Here is a 17424-nt window from a genome sequence, read left to right on the forward strand (position 1 = left end):
TTAGATTTGGTTGTTGAAGTACTCATACATCGTTGTGTATATAATCAAGCACCCACTTACTCTTATGTTTTGCAGTTTTGAATTTAAACTTGCACTGTTTTACAACACACAATACTTACAGAAGTTCAGTTTACAAATTTTTACTCCCTTCAACAGTTTCCTTCTATGAAGCTCCATCAATCCCCTCTCTCCCATATGCCCTAGCCGCATATGTAAAAATAAGTATCATCTATATCAAATCCTATAGATGCTCCACCTGTAACGGTGTTCCCTATGAGGCTGTATAGGTTTCCTGTTAGCTGTCCCTTCATGACAGCCATAACACCCTTAATAACTTTGAGAACTCCACCTTCTGCTATGCACTTGCAGCCATTTGAGTCAAGTGCCCCTTAAAGATACTAAGCTTTTCCTTAATTCTGGTATATGTCTCACATCTGCTAAAGTTCTTACTATCTCATCAAACATCTTGATTTTGATAGTGCCTATCGCAATGGTCTTGTACACAGCATCATTCCCCATTAGGACAGACCCACCATTATATGGTTGATATGTATCCAACCAATCCTTATGTGGACACATGTGATATGAACATCCAGAATCTAAAATCCAAGAATCAGAAGGTTGATTCTTACCTGATGATATAGAGAGTACATCTCCATCATCTCCATCTGAACTGTCAACTACGCTAGTTTCCTCAGATGCCTTATCTACACCTTTCATCTTCAAGTCTGCCTTCCTCTTCAAGCACTCTCTTTTCAGATGACCTTCCTCCTTGCACTAGTAACAAGAGACATTTGTCTTTGCCCCTTTTGATTTCAATCGACTCTTCCCAGATCCTTCTAATTTGATCTCCCTCTTTCCTACTCCTTGTCACCTCCGAAAAGACCTTCTCCTTGAGATTTCGTGCTACTGGTCTTCTTCCTTGTATCATTGGACATGAGGGCAACCGCGACTTCATCCATCTCAAGGGTCTCCTTCCCGTACAAGAGTTATTACCAGGTGATTATATGATTCTGGGAGCAACGATAGCAACAGTAACGCCTTGTCTTCATCCTCAATCTTAACCTCTAGGTTTGTAAGTTTACTTACGATCTGATTGAACATGTTAAGATGCTTTAATAGATCGTACCTTCCTCCATCTGTAGAGAATACAATTGCTTCTTCACGAACTTGTTCGTTAAGGACTTCGTCATGTAGATGCTTTCAAGTTTCGCCCATAACTATGGTGCAGATTCGATACCAACATATTGTAGGGCATCATCAGAAAAATTCAATCGAATAGCACTTACCGCCTTTTCTTCCATCTGTTCCCAATCTTCGTCAATAATTTTTGTAGGTTTCTTCGACTTCCCCATCAGCGTTTTCGCCAAACCCTATTGTATCAGAAGATCCTTCATCCTTTGACGTCAGAGGGTGAAATTGTTCTTCCCATTGAACCGCTCAATATCATACTTGACATTCAATCCCTTCCCGCCATCCTGCCTGTCAAGGCGCTGCACCAATACTCCCTAGATTAAACTATGACGGAATATAAGACATCGTACACCAACAGGATTGTGCATGTATATATGAACTGTGATCTTTAGTAATGTAATTATGGTGTTATGATCTGCCCTAATCTGGATCCTGGGGAAAATAGGTTGACTGGATACGATGAGGTGTCCAGTGCCGCATGCCTTGGCTTATTGGAGGTAGGGTGTGACAGAGTGGTATCAGAGCTAAGACTTAGGAAAAAGTATCACAACCCATAAGACCTTAGGATATCCAGTGTTATAGGATTTAATAAATTAAAAGCTTCAAGATAAAAACATCAAATTTAGGGAAACATTGTTCGTGGTAATTACAGATATCTAATAGGGAAGGGAAATGAAATATTGTATTTATACTATGAATGTATGTGCACTCTTGGTCAGACACCAAGACACTAATTTTATATGAAGTATGCTGCATGACTCATCCTTGCTGAATATTTGTTGAGCTTTTGGGAATTAATCAATTATTTATCTTACAGAAATTCTTAAAAATGCCATCAAAACGTGCTCAACCTCAGTATAAGCTTTGACCAAGGAAGAGGGGTTAGGTTGCTAGAGCTACCCCTCATGTGCCAATAGAGGATGAGGCAGGAAGGGAGACTGCAGCTGGGGCGACCTTTCCCGTAAATGCACCGCCCCTGCAGCAGTAACATCTATGCCACCACCTGCACCACCAGCAATCACAACACAGGATGTGGCAACCATTGTAATAAATATGATGCAAGGGATACAAGAAAGGCTGTAGCAAACCATACAACAAAATAAGCAGCAACAACAGCAGCAACAAAGGGCAATGGTTGAAGAATTGGCCACTGCCATACGTGCCAAGGAGTCACCAACAAACCATGTATCTATGGCACCACCCCCACCAGCCCTTACAGGTCCCGCTCCCAATCCTCTGTTTACATCTGGAGGTATAGTCACTGGTCAGACTATAAGTGGACAAACATCCCAAGCAACACCAACTATGGGAACACTTACAGGGCAACAGAATCCAGAAACCCATCCAACAATACAAGTATGGATTGATACCAACAAGTTGATGGAAAAGTTTTAGAAGTATCGGCCTCCATATTTCAGCGGGGTGACATATGATCCATTGGCTCCGGGGTGACATATGATCCATTGGCTCCAACCAAATGGATAGGAGTAGAGAAGGTTTTCTCACTTCTGGGCTGTAATGATGAACAGAAGATCTTGTGTGCTACTTACCAGTTGCAGAATGAAGCTCATGCATAGTGGAAGGCTACCACACCCATACTGCTAGCCACATATCCACACCCCACTTGGGAACAGTTTATAGAAGTCTTTTATGGGAATTATTCTCCCATAAATGTGCGAGATAGGAAGGAATCTGAGTTCATGGCACTGGTGCAAGGTCCCAGATCATTGTTAGAGTACCAGTAGCAGTTTGAGGCATTATGCTATTTTTCCCCTGAGCATATGAAGAATGACAGAGCAAAGGCCAAAAAGTTTGAAAAGGGACTGAGGTCCAGCATTGGAGTAGTGTTGGTTGCACACCGGCTCTAGACCTATACAGAGGTAGTTCAGATAGCCAAGTCCATTGAGCATAAGCAAAGAGAAGGTTATCAGATACATGCCGCAAGAAAAGCCAATGTAGCGAGTATTAGAAGGGAACCTGGGAAATTTGTGAAAGGAGCTACATCTACTGCTATGCCCAGGAAGACGGACTCAAATCAAGCATCTACTCAGTCTCGACCAGCAACCACCACTACCTAGCCTATATCTATGAAGTGCTATATATGTCAATAGCCAGGACATCTCGCAAGCTTTTATCCTCAAAGGAAGCCAGGAGAGCCATATGTGACTTCATCATCAGCATCCACTAAGAAGCCACAAGCATCTGGGAAGGTATTTGCATTATCAGCAGAGGAAGCTGAGACTGCTCCTAGGGTTGTGAGAGGTACAATATTAGTTTCCACAATACCAACATTTGTATTGTTTGATTCTGGTGCATCTCATTCTTTTGTGTCTTCACATTTTGCTACAAAATTGGGGATAGAACCAAAAAAGTTAGCACATAAGTTGATGGTTAGTACATCCACCGGGTTAATAGTGGATTTAGAGGATGTGTATGAGCCATGTATGATCCAGATATGTGGTTGAGATGATAGCTCATTTGATTTGCATAAATTGAAAGATTTTGATGTGATACTGGGAATGGACTGGTTGTCAGCATACTGAGCTTGTCTACTCTGTGCAGAGAAGAAGATATTATTTAGACCTTGAGATGGAGATGACTTTACATTTCAAGGGCATAGGAGAGACAAGGCTAAGAAATTGTTAATCTCTGCTATCCAAGTTCAGAAATTATTAAAAGAAGGATGTGAAGCCTATTTGGCATGTGGGGATACTACCAAGAAGACTACAACACGAGAAGAGCTAGAAGTGGTAATAGAATTTCCTGACGTGTTTCCTGAAGATCTATGTAGTGTGCCCCCAGATAGGGAGAGAATTTTGCATTGATTTAATACCTAGGGTAGCACCTGTATCCAGAGCACCATACAGAATGGTTCTTGCTGAATTAAAGGAATTGAAAGAGCAGTTGCAGGATCTACTAAAGGGTTTCATTGGACCCAGTGTGTCACCCTGGGAAGCTCCAGTCTTGTTTGTAAAGAAAGATGAGAGTCTGTGGATGTGTATTGATTATTGGGAATTGAACAAGTTGACTATTAAGAACTGATATCCATTACCCCACATTGATGATCTGTTTGACCAATTGCAAGATGCTACTACTTTCTCTAAGATTGATCTGAGATCTGGATATCATCAGTTGAAGATCAAGGAGAGTGACATACAGAAGACAGCTTATAGGACTAGGTATGGCCACTATGGATTTATGGTTATGCCGTTTGGACTGACTAATCCTCCAGCAGCCTTTATGGGACTGATGAACGGGGGTATTCCATGATACGTTGGATCAGTATGTCATAGCATTCATAGATGATATTTTGATTTACTCTAGAAGTAAAGAAGATCATGCAATTCACTTGAGGTCAGTGTTGCAAAGACTAAGGGAGAAGTTGTTGTATGCTAAATTTAGCAAGTGTGAATTTTGGTCGTCACAGGTGAATTTCTTGGGGCATATTGTGTCTGTAAGAGGTATTAGAGTTGATCCTGGAAAAGTTAAAGCTGTGTTAGATTGGGAGTCACCAAAGAATGTCAATGAAATCCGATGTTTTCTGGGTTTGGCAGGTTATTATAGAAGATTTATTGAAAATTTTGCTCGGATTTCTGCCCCTATGACTCGGTTGACTAAAAAAGGAGTCAAGTTTGAATGGACAGAAGAATATGAGAACAATTTCCAAGAGTCGAAGAATCGACTGGTAACAACTCCAGTCCTTGCTATTCCAGATGGTACCATAGGTATTGTAGTATACAGTGATGCTTCTAAACAAGGTTTGGGATGTGTGTTAATTCAAAATGGAAAAGTGATTGCATATGCTTCCCGACAATTGAGGGATTATGAAAAGAGTTATCCTACCCATGATCTGGAATTGGCAGCATTTATCTTTGCCTCGAAAATTTGGCTTCACTATCTGTATGGAGAAAAATGTGAAATATACAATGACCACAAAAGCCTTAAATACTTATTCACTCAGAAGGAATTGAACATGAGACAGAGAAGATGGTTGGAGTTGTTGAAGGATTATGATTGTACTATCCATTATCATCCGAGGAAAGCTAATGTGGTAGCAGATGCACTCAGCCAAAAGCATAAAACTACTTCACTAGTTGCTCTCACTACCAATCAGATGTTGATAGAAGAAGCAAGGAAGTTTGATTTGGAAGTTATTACAGAGGTGGAGATACCCGAGAGTGTGACACTTGCGACCTTCATTATTGAACCCTCCTTATTTGAGAGAATCAAGGAAGCTCAACCCAAAGATGATATATTGAGGAAGACAATTAATGCCATCAATGTTGGAAGACAGAAGGATCTTAGATTTTCATTGAAGAATGGAATTTTGTGGTTTAAAGACAGATTATGTGTTCTAAGGGAAGAGAAATTTATAGAATTGATCTTAAGTGAAGCTTATAGCACTCCTTACTCTTTGCATCCTAGAAGTACCAAAATGTATAAAGATCTAAAGAAACTGTATTGGTGGCATAACATGAAGCTAAATAAATGAATTATCAGATGGTAAAGACAGTGCGACAGAGACCTCATGAATTGTTACAACCTCTTTCAATGCCAGAATGGAAGTGGGAACATATTACTATGGACTTTGTGACAAGGCTACCACGGACTAGAAAGGGGAATGATACTATCTGGGTGATTGTTGATAGATTAACAAAGGTAACACATTTCATACCTATGAAGATATCCCATTCTATGGAGAAATTAGCACAGTTATATATTGATAATATTATGAGATACCATGGTGTGCCTGTCAGTATTGTTTCTAGTCGTGATTCCCGGTTCACTTCTAAATTTTGGGAATGTGTACAGAAGGCCATGGGAACTAAGCTGAATTTTAGCACAGCATTTCATCCACAAACTGATGGACAATCAGAAAGGACCATCCAAATCTTGGAAAATATGTTGAGAGCCTGTGTTATAGATATGAGTTATAGTTGGGATGAGCATGTGCCTTTGATTGAATTTGCATATAACAATAGTTACCAAACAACTATTGGTATGGCACAATTTGAAGCTTTGTATAGGAAAAAATGTAAGACTCCATTATATTTGGATGACAGTGAAAAAAAGAAAGTAAGATGAGGGAAATAGGAAGAGAAGAAAAGAGAGGATGAAGAAGAAGAATACTTGGGAAAAGAAAATTACTAGGTTTCTAGTATGCTTATATTCGAAACCTATATTCTTCACTCCTCACTCTAGAAACACTTCTTTCGAGTCATAAATCAGGGGTCATAAAAAATTCTCCGAATTTTCCTCTCAACACACTTCCGTACACACCCTTGGCATTCCCAACACTTTTTCCACTCCTCAACAGGCACCAAAGGACAACACATTGATGATGTCTTCACTTCTAGCACAGGCAACAACTACACATTGGCTGGGGCATTCCGACTCCTACCAATCAGATACACATCGTATGCACATCCACATCACAACCACCATGTGGCAAGGTCTATCGGATTGTGCACACCAAGGTTTAAAATATCGGTGCCTATTATACCATATCGGTCGATACGTATCAGTATCGGTGGCCTTCAATATGATACCACCGATATGCTACACCAACATTTTGAAAATTTTAAGATACGCTACTCTATGTACACTCCGATATGTACAAATACAGACAAATATTTAGTTTTACGTAGTCTATCGGTACGTATCGATATGTATCATAGAGTGTAATCCGATACAGTGCGATATGTGCAGATATGGTATGATATTTCACTTAAATAGGGAAAATGGGTTTATTTTGGGCAGAACAAGATTTTTCTCTTAGAGAACTCCACCATTCACTTCTTTTAACCCTCTTTTCTCACAATCAACACAAAAAATCAAATTAGGGCTTCTACTTAATGGCAAAAAATGATTTCAAAAGGGTGATTCAAGTAGTGTGAAGCAAGGATTCAAGCTGCAAATCAATCTTTTGAAGAAAACGTAACTTTTTTGGGCAAGTTCTTCATAAACTCTTACTTTTTTGTTAAATCTTGTTTATTTGACATGTTTTTTGCTTGTAGAATATGTATTTAGGATCCACAAACATAACGTGACCATGAATCTAGAGAAAAACATGATTTGTGTTTAGATTCAAAGAATTCTCCAAAAAAATGAAGGTTTCAAACTTTTTCTTATTTCTTGGATCTATTGCGACATACTTAACCAAAATTTGATATGTCGTATACAAACAACATATCTACAAGTTTCAAAATATTGAATTTTTTTTAATAATTTCAAAAATTGATTAAAAATTAGAAAAAACTCCTAATTTATTAAAGTAATAACTGGGTGTTGGCATGGATGAGGAACACAAAATGTGACTTAGTGAGGCCCGCAGCAACATGATTTGCAATCAATTATATTGCACTTGATAGTCTCGAATACCAGAAGGAAGGGTTGCTTAAGTCTTTCACCTCTAGTGAGTGATTGAGTAGTAGATATGCAGGCACAGAAATTGGAAAAATTGTTCAAAACTAATCACCTCAACAAAGTTTGGGGAAAGAGTGGCCCAACTTACTCAGGTTATGCAAACAATCTTTGTTGTTCTTAGAGTAGTTGATGAGGATAAGGCACAAATTATGGGCAATATAATTCATTGTATGGGAGTCATCAAGCAGAAGATACAAATTGATGACCCAAGGTCATGCAAAACGTTTCTAATGAATGTAGAAAACCGATGGGAAGGGATGTTGATTCAAAACATTCATTGGATATGTAATCTCTTTAGTAAACGACGTATCTTTCATTTTAAACACTTACTAGTTAGTAGTTACTGCTTAATTATCACTTTATTAGTATGCTAACATCAATTACAAACCATTTGCAGCCTATAATTTGAATCCAAACCTTCACAACTCTTTTAATTTAAGGTATAGAGGTGATTCGATGCAATATGTGAAGAAGGATATAAACAAGTTGGCACCAAATCTTGGTGTGACCAAAGAGGTCGTGGAAGAGGTTAGTAATCAGACATATTATTAAATGTTTAATACATTGAGTGGTGTATTAATATTTTAATACCTCTTTAGGTGAAGTAATTCTGGGAGGCAAATGCCACTCGGATTTGCCGATCAATTGGCTATATATGGTAAAGGAGCACAACATCCTGGTAAGTTAGGTTTAATAAGCTATCTTGTTATTTCAAACTCTTAATATTGCAATTATCCTTGTGCAGGTCATTGGTGGCTTAACAATGGGTTCAACGCTCCAACCTTGATGCCGATCGCGCAATTAAAATATTATCATATACGGCCTGAGAAGGAGAGAAAAAAGTACCTAAAAAAAGAACACATCGGCACTAACAAATATTTTTGGGTAACCAGGTCAAAACAATAATAACCATTCTGAGCACGAGGGTAACCTAGAAAGACAGACTTAGTGGACCGAGGAAACAACTTATCGATATGTGAATGTAAATTGTGGATAAAGCACTCACAACCAAACACAAAGAAGTAAAGCAAAAGAAGGCAAACCAAGAAAAACAACAAAAAATGGGGATTTATCGGCAAGAACCAAAGACGGCGTGCAATTAATCAAATATCATGCAATCAAGACTCCATCACACCAAAACTGTTTTGGCACATGCATATGTAACATAATAGCATAAGCAACTTCTAACAAATGTAAAATGTCAACTTTTTCATTCTGCCACTCCATGTTTCTGTTGAGTGTAGGCTCAATTAGTTTGGTGAATTATACCACGAGCAATTCGAACATATTCTAAAGCATTGTTAGAATGAAACATCTTAATAGAAGTAACAAATTGTGTCTTTATTTCATTATAAAAATTTTGAAAAAAAATAAAAACTCTGAGCGATCTTTCAAAAGGTATAACCAAGTGGGATGAGAATGATCACAAAAGTCACAAAATACAAAAAAAAGATGCATATTCCTAACATGACAAGGACCCCAAATATCCGAATGGACTAAAGAAAATAAATACGACCTACGACCATAGTTATCACGGCACCAAGGCGTTAGAGGGCTCTCTAAGCGCTTAGGCGAGAAGGTGCCCGCCTTAAGGTGTACAAGGCGACCAAGTTTTATTTTTTATTTTTCCTATTTTCTAACATTACTTAGTAAGCTGCATATACCTTGTATCATAAAAAATCAACAGCAAGCCACATCAAGTCATTAAAAATCAACATTTAGCCACATTAAATCATTAAAAATAACACTAAGTCACATTAAGTCATAAAAGATAACATTTAGAAAAATACTCTTGTTATATAATAAGTTTGACTGGTCAAATGATTTAATTTTTAAATGAGAGTTTTTATATTAAGAATAACATAAAACTAGCTTTCCAACAAGTCTAAGATTACTTAAATCTGAGTTATAATGACAATGTTATGCTCCGGTCAAACTCTTTTATCCTTCTGGAATTTGATTTTTAAACTATTTTTTTATTGAATTCAAATAGGGGGTATTTGCTTATTTATGAATAACGGAGACATTTACTTTAATGATATTTAGCATAAATAAATGCCAAAACACAACGTGACATGCAATGCAATAAGGCGACTGCCACCTAGGCTCCAGGCAAACAGCCTGGACGCCAAGTCGTCGCCTTGGCGACACCTAGGCGATGCCTTGACAACTATGTCTACGACTATAGAGCAAGAAGGGAAGGAAGCATGATGATGCTTTCTCAACTTGCAGGCTTCACAATCTAAGCTAGACAAAGACATTAGGAAATAAAAGTTTCACTCTAGACAATGACAAATGACCTAAATGACAGTGTCATTGGAAAGGAGTCAAACCACAAACAGTGTGAGCGATAGTAGAAGTAGGCTCACCACAGTTAAGGTAGTACAACCCATCCTTTAACGCCCTCCACCAATTGTCTTCCTCGTGGAAGATCTTGAAAGACACAATGAGATGGAAAAAACGTCACAGAACAATTTAAAGCCTTAGTTAAGTGACATACTGAAAGTAGACTCAAAGGAAATTGAGGTACATGCAACTCAGAAGAAAGATTAGAGGAGGTAGGAGATACTGTACCATGACTAGAAACAGGTGCAGGGATCCATTAGCAAGAATAACAGAGGTAGAATAAGTATTAGTGGTAAAAGAACTAACAAAGAAGGCTTACTAGTCATATGGGTAGAGCCCCCTAAATCAATAATCTAGGAAGGAGTAGTATTAAAGAGAGTAGGAGTATTTGCATGAGCTAAAATAGCAACAAAAGGAAAAGCCCCAATTGATGTATTATTAGATGTCTTAAGACTATGCAAATGCTATGAGACAGAAGCTAGAAGGATGGAAAGCTAGATTTTATCTTATGCCCAACTCCTCTCCTTAGTGCTACAAGAAAGTTACATCTATTGGTCTGGAAGTTTTTCTTTACCAAGAAACTTATCTCCAATCTAGAATCCACCTTCTCAAATTTTCTTTGGTCGGGTCCATCTCTTGAGAAAAAAATGCATCTTATTTTATGGGATGCTATTTGCAAGCCAAAGCGGGAAGGAGGCCTAGGAATAAAGCGCATCAAGGACATGAACGTGGCTGGCATTATGAAGTGTGGTGGATAGCTACAAAAATAAAAAAGAGGTCTTTGGGTTAAATAGGTGTATAGTAGGTATCTGAAACAAGATTCAATTTGTACAGTGAAGATAAATAAAAAATGTTCATAGGTCTGGAGGAAAATTTTGAAGTATAGGGATAAGGTTAAGCCTTATGTTCAGCACTTTATCGGGGATGGTAGCTCAACTTATCTTTGGTTGGATAGGTGGCACCCGTTTGGAGTACTAATAAAGGGATTTGGAAACAGAATTCGCTATGATGCAGGTTCTAATCGTCGTGCCTTGGTGAAGGATATTATGAGGGATGGTGACTGGTACACTGATCTACTTTCTTCTTTGGGCTTTACAGAAGCCTGGAGGGAGTTACCGAACTAAAAGAAACTCCATCACGCTGATAATGATTTGGTGGTTTGGACAGGTAATTCTTCTGGTCTCTTTACTACTAAATCTGCTTGGAATATTATTAGAAGTACGTCAAGGAAAGTGGATTGGTGTGATTCGATATGGTTTACTAATAATATACCTAGACATTCATTTACTTTATGGAGATACCTTGTTGATGCTTTGCCTACAAAGGAGCAACTAATTTATGGGAAAATATAGGTTCAACCTCATTGCATATTTTGTTGGGCTGACCTTGAAAGCCACAACCATTTATTTTTTGAATGTAGTTTTACATCTTTAGTCTGGAGGGATATTTACTCTCTTTGCTCACAAGATGGAAGGCCAACCTCTAACGTTGTGGATGCTGCTATGTGGGTCCATTATTATTTTGGAGGTGATGATCAGATTCGGGTAGTAGGAAAATTGGCTCTTTGTACTACAGTACAACATCTGTGGATAGAAAGGAATTACAGGATTTTTAGAAACAAGACCAAAACAAGATTCCAGATTGTGGCTGTTATTAAAGATGATATCCTTTCTAGGTTCTCTACTAAACCGCTTTCTGTAATTCATAGTGCAAGAAATCAGATGTTGGTAGATAGTAGGGGATTACAAATTAATTGGACTGTTAAAGTTCCAAAGGCTTGCACTTGATTCTGTCCCCCCTTCCACATGATTGCTCTATATTGTGATGGTGCGCTTTCTGATGACAAGGCTTCGTATGGTGGGATGATTTGGGATGAAAGAGGCACCCATATCGTTGCTTATGCAGGTTTGGGTGAGGAGTTGTCCATCCTTGCCACAGAATTACTTGCAATCCAAAGAGGGATTTGTATTTGTATTGACAAAGGCTTCCTGGAGGTGTCTATCTGATCTGATTCCATGTTGGCAGTTGATATTCTTAATGGTAAGATACACAGCCCTTAGAGTATGCAAGTATTTAAAAGCAGAATTTTGCATCTTTGTTCCATGCTTAGATGTAAGGAGATTATACATGTTTGGAGAGAGCAAATCAGGTAGCAGATTTCTTAGCCTCATTTGCTTCATCTACTGTTCAAGTTATCTTATACTCTCCTGATATCCCAGATGATCTTCATGACCTTATAAGAGGGGATGCTGATCGAATTACTGACTTTTGGATGTAATTTTTCTATGTTATTTATGTTCTAGTTTTTATTACTTGATTGCCGGGTCTGTCCTGCTTGTTCTTGGAATCCCTTCCCCTCTTTTAGGCATGTCTAAAGAGGGTTCTCTAGTATTGCCTCTAATTGTATTTTATCTTTTTCTTTTCTTTTAATTAATCATACTTACCTATAAAAAAAAAAAAAAGACTATGCAAACACCAAAATATCGAGGTGATGTCATCATGTAACAAAGGAAAGTTTGATGCACCACTTGAGGAAGTTCTTGGTACAAGATCACTAGAAGATATATCACTATCACCGCTAGATATTGCATGATTGGCTAACTGGTGTGCCCACTCTAGCTTGCCATGCTTGGCCCAACAAGTCTCAACAGTGTGATTAGGCTTTACCACAATAAGAACATTGCCTAGAAGAACAATTTGTTTGTTGTCCACCAAAACCAAAACCACCAGACATAAGACCTCCCCTAGAACCATGGCCTTTGCCACGGCCACGTCCAGCAGTAAACGCAGATTTTGTCCTTAGCGGACGAATCAGATTTTGCAAGAGCAACAACACGTTGAAGACAAGAAAAAAATGTATCAGCTTATCCCAAAAGGATAGTATGTTTTAGATCTTCTATTTGACACAAGTACGCTGTCATAAAAACCAATGGATGTTCCTATGAACCCTCATCAGAAGTTTGGTGTTTATGATGGTGAGCCTCTCAAAGATGTGCATCAGTACAAGAGTTTAATAGGTAAAATTGATATATCTCACAATCACCAGACCAGACATCTTTTGTTGTTGGAGTTCTCAGTCAGTTTCTGCAGTCTCCTCAGAAAGCTCATTGGGATGCAGCAGTTCCGATTCTTCCTTCCATAAATCTATAGATCAGAAACTCGAAAACACAAGGTGGATAGTAGGGAAGCACTCCATTAATAGGAGAAGAGGTTAAGCCATAATAGACGGAGTAATGGGTGGCTGCCTGATTACCAAGGCCCTGATACCCTGTTAGAAAACCAGAATAGTGTAACCAAACCAAGGGAAGAAGAAAAAGAAGAGGAGAGAGCAGCTAAAACATGGAGGCTGCCTACAGCTAGAATAGAATGACTAGCCGCAGGCCCCTCCCCCTCTATATATAATATCTCAAGTGAAAAATATACCAGGGACAGAAATACCCATCTACCCTGCCCACCCTAATACAAGCCATATAAAAGAATGAACAGTAAGACTAAAATAGCCCTAGAAATTCAACATCTTTACAGCAGTATTCCAATGACCACAAGAATGGAGCAACAATATGTATTAAGTCTCAATTGTACCAAAAATTAGGAAAAATCTAGGTCTTCTAAACCCCATTATAAAGATTGGAACAGCCACTAAACACATTTAAACCAATGTAGAAATAATGGTCACTAGATCCATAATCAAAACACTTATAGACAACACACTAGTGGAAGTTAATATTTCATCTGTTGTGAACTGGTGTCAGATCCAAAAAGTCAAATCTCTGAATGTGGTGAATGGTTGTGCAAAATAACTATGAATGCTGGTTAATATTTAATATTGAACTTGGTGTGGTTTCAACATTTCATTCTAAAAATTTTCTGGAGTGTTTATGGCATGAGCTATTTAGTGAGTTTCTGCACATTTTGACAAAAGTTTCATCAATCATGATGTCTTTTACAATAAAATCAGAAATTTGAAGACATGCACCATAAACAAAATATTTACAGAAGCTGAGAGCAAATTCGTTGGACTTTACAATTATAGAAATTAGCTTACCCTTTGAGGTCTGGAGGGTAACTTTTCGATTTCACCTTTACTGGAGGCCTCTTTCCTTCCAAACAGATCATTTTAGACGCTTCTTCTGGGTGATTAGGGTGGAAAGGTTGCACTCCTTCAATCATCTGGACACAGTGGACAAAGATATAAGAAGGGGAAAGGGTGGAAGGCACTGAACAATGGCATTTTTTATCTAATGCATGGACATAATTGGGAACACGAAATCAACACCATTGGACAGAGGGATGAATGGAAACAAAAAGGAAAAAATTCCTAGGAGGAGTCACATAATTTCAAAGCGGAATGTTAATTAAAACAAAAAAAAGTAGAAGTCCATCCCATTTTAGGTTTCCTAAAAATTAAAATAATTTCTGCTTGTTCCAATTTTAGTGATGGATGGAAAAGTGTCCACTTGTTGCATGAAAACATGCCTCAGGTGCTATTGCTGAACAAAATGTAACCATTTCACTTCAGCAAAACATTGAAGAGCAGATTTAAGAGATTCCATCAATTGAATGTTCCAAATCAATGCAGAAAGTTGTGTTCATGATATGGATCACAAACATAGTTAAATTTATTTATTTATTTCTTTTAAAAGTTAAATTTATTTATTTATTTCTTTTAAAGTGTGGGTGCAAAGCAGAAAATAGACAATCTGAAGCATAAACTTGGAGAGAACTCAAAACCCAGAAAGTTACATCAACCTAATTTACCTACAACTAAAAATTCTAGCCAAAAATCACCCTCCAGCATAGGGCCCGAACAGACCGCTACCCTAGTTTACCACCACCCCCCCCCCCCCCCACAAAAAAAAAGAGCCATCAGCTGACAGACTAAGCCTAAGGCATTAGCAGTTATGAGACATCACTGGGATGAGATAGTCCAATGAGGATACCAAGTCATTGCACTCCTAATCCAGTATGACCATCTCCACAAGTGCTAATCCTGTGAAATCCTCTCCATCAGAAATGATCTAGATAATACCAGGGGAAGGAGATAACTAAGCATCACTTTCAGGGAAAATTTTCACTTAAGAAGCTGTAATACCCTACTCCCTGACCTCCAAAACAGGGGGAACCAAATAACTCAATGTGCTGTTCTAAACATTACTTCAGATACATAGGAACAAACCTAGATAAGCCCACAAAAGTCCTGCAATTTCTCCATTTGATACCAATTAATGACAAATCTGCCACTCTTCATACATTTCTAGACGTTTACAGAATTGCCACTTTTTTTAGATGTGCTTTATTTACTAATCTGCTATTAATTGTTGCAATTGAGCTATCGAATATAAGAGTGGGCCTATAAGTGATCCAAATCCGAGTTTGGAATCCGGATCCGCAACAAGTGGTATCAAAGCGAATTTCCTGCAATTTTCTAACCATGAGAGGTCACATAACCAATGTTGAGTAGCACAAATTGTATCGTGAGGTATTTGAGAATTAACAGAAGACTAATGCTAGGCATGAAAGGAATGAGGCAAAATATAACAAGTTCATGGAAGAGACTCAAAATGCTCTCACTAAGATTCTTGCCTTTATGAATAGGTCTAACAAGCGAACTGAAGAAAGATCATCTATAACACATCCTCAATTCCATACCTTGTCGAGCAACCTAATCTAGTTGTAGCCCTGGATGTTACACGATAATTTTATGTCAAAGATTATGGTGTCAAAGTTGAGGTTCCAGAGTTCAATGGTGAAAAGAGACCTGAAGAATTTCTTGACTGGCTTACAAAAGTCAAGAGGATTTTTGCTTATAAGTCCCTTCTGGACGAAAATAAGTTGAACTCATCCTCAGCAAGTTTTTTGGGTGCATGTTCATGGTGGGATGATATACTACATTCCACATTTGTCAAGGGGCTTCGACCCTTTACCAATTGAGAGGTCATGAAGGTAAATTCTAACTGAGAAGTTTTTTTGTTTTCTTTAAATAAATTCTTCACCAAGCAGGAAAAGACTATACAAGGAAAGAGAGGGGAGGGGGAAAGAACAAAACACAAAACCAAGAGCACACTAAAGCAGAAAACACCAAGAAAGGGCAAAGGACAAGCCCAACAACAACTAAATGGTACATTAAATGAGGGGTATATAATAGTGTATTAAAGGAGGTCACATGAACTCTTTGTACCGTGGGGGTACAAAGGGTACATGTGTGAGTCGATGGCATCTCTTTGGTGCCTTGACTCTCACACTATTTATGTTTCCTACTGGTACTAGGATTTTATTCTAAGTTTGTTTCCTCTTTTGTTTATTTCCTAGTTAAGGTAGATTACAATATTACTAAGTTTCCTATTTGACTTGTAATAAGCTCGGTTATAAATAAGAAAGGTAAGGGAGACTGCTGGTCACGATTCTGTTAACCAACAATCTTGGTTCTCTCCTTCTCTTCTTTTTCTTCCTTTTTTTCTCTTGGGATTGCAGGGTGTTAGCTTTGCATATTGTTTTATGGTATCAGAGCCAAATTAAGCCTAGTGATCTCTCCTTGTTACTCTAGTGCTTCGGTTCTTCATCAAAGGATCGACCTTTTTCTGGTTGCAGCAACTCGTGCTGCCTAATCACATAGTATTGCCCTAGTTCATGACCAGGGCACCGTTTAACAACACTCCGTTTCTGCGTTTTCTTGTTCCCAGAAACGGAGAAACAGCCTGAAAAGCGTTTGATAAAGTTGTTCCGTTTCACCTGTTTCTAGAAACATAAATCAAAATTTATGCCTATTTACAATTCTAGAAACGACTTTGACGAAACAAGTCCGACTTGTTTCGCTGTTTCTAGAAACGAATTTAAGAGGAAAAAAAAAAGGCTATTGTGCCCGATAAATCTCTCAACTATTTAAACCTGAAAAAAGGCAAACGAACCCTCTCTCCCTTTTGGGCATCCGATGATACTATTGGGTTTTTAGTGGCATTATGTCTGCAAAAAACATTTCGAGAAACAAGTTTATCAAACATCAAAAAATCCGTTTTTGTATCCGGAAACATGAAAAGCTGTTTCTGACGTTATCAAACGGTGCCCAGGGCTCTTCTTCATAACTACCTTGATTATTATCTCTCTGATCTAGAGATCTTTTTTTTTTTTTTTTCTTCATGACTGCTGCTTTAATTTCTAGAGATATTTGTGCAAGTACTGAAGCTCCTGCAATTTACTACTCTACCTGCTGATAGATCCAAGCTTTTAGGAGTTGGTTCTTCTGGTCTAAAGGGACATGAAACCCTTGTTTCACCTCCTTTTGGTAGCTTGATCAGGTAACACTAGGAGGCTCATTATACCTGCAGCTACTCTGTTATATGGGGATTTTTCAGCCTCAAAGTTGGAACCATATCTTCTACCCAGGTTCTCTAATCAGGCTTAGACTATGGAGTTTTACCCCCCTCCACAAGTGCTTCCATTGATCCTAATTTGGGCCCTTTT

General features: G+C 38.3%; 1 protein-coding gene across 2 annotated transcripts in view; it reads right to left on the reverse strand.

The window, feature by feature from the left end:
• Positions 1–17424, reverse strand: part of LOC122091326 (integrin-linked protein kinase 1-like) — a 119221-nt gene that overhangs the window by 10068 nt on the left and 91729 nt on the right. For both annotated transcript variants that reach the window (XM_042661195.1, XM_042661194.1), the window contains one exon: positions 14012–14136. In XM_042661195.1, the coding sequence (XP_042517129.1) occupies positions 14012–14136 (125 nt within the window). The remainder of the gene's footprint in view (positions 1–14011; positions 14137–17424) is intronic.

Source organism: Macadamia integrifolia, chromosome 10 (assembly GCF_013358625.1).
Source record: "Macadamia integrifolia cultivar HAES 741 chromosome 10, SCU_Mint_v3, whole genome shotgun sequence".
NCBI lineage: Eukaryota > Viridiplantae > Streptophyta > Magnoliopsida > Proteales > Proteaceae > Macadamia > Macadamia integrifolia.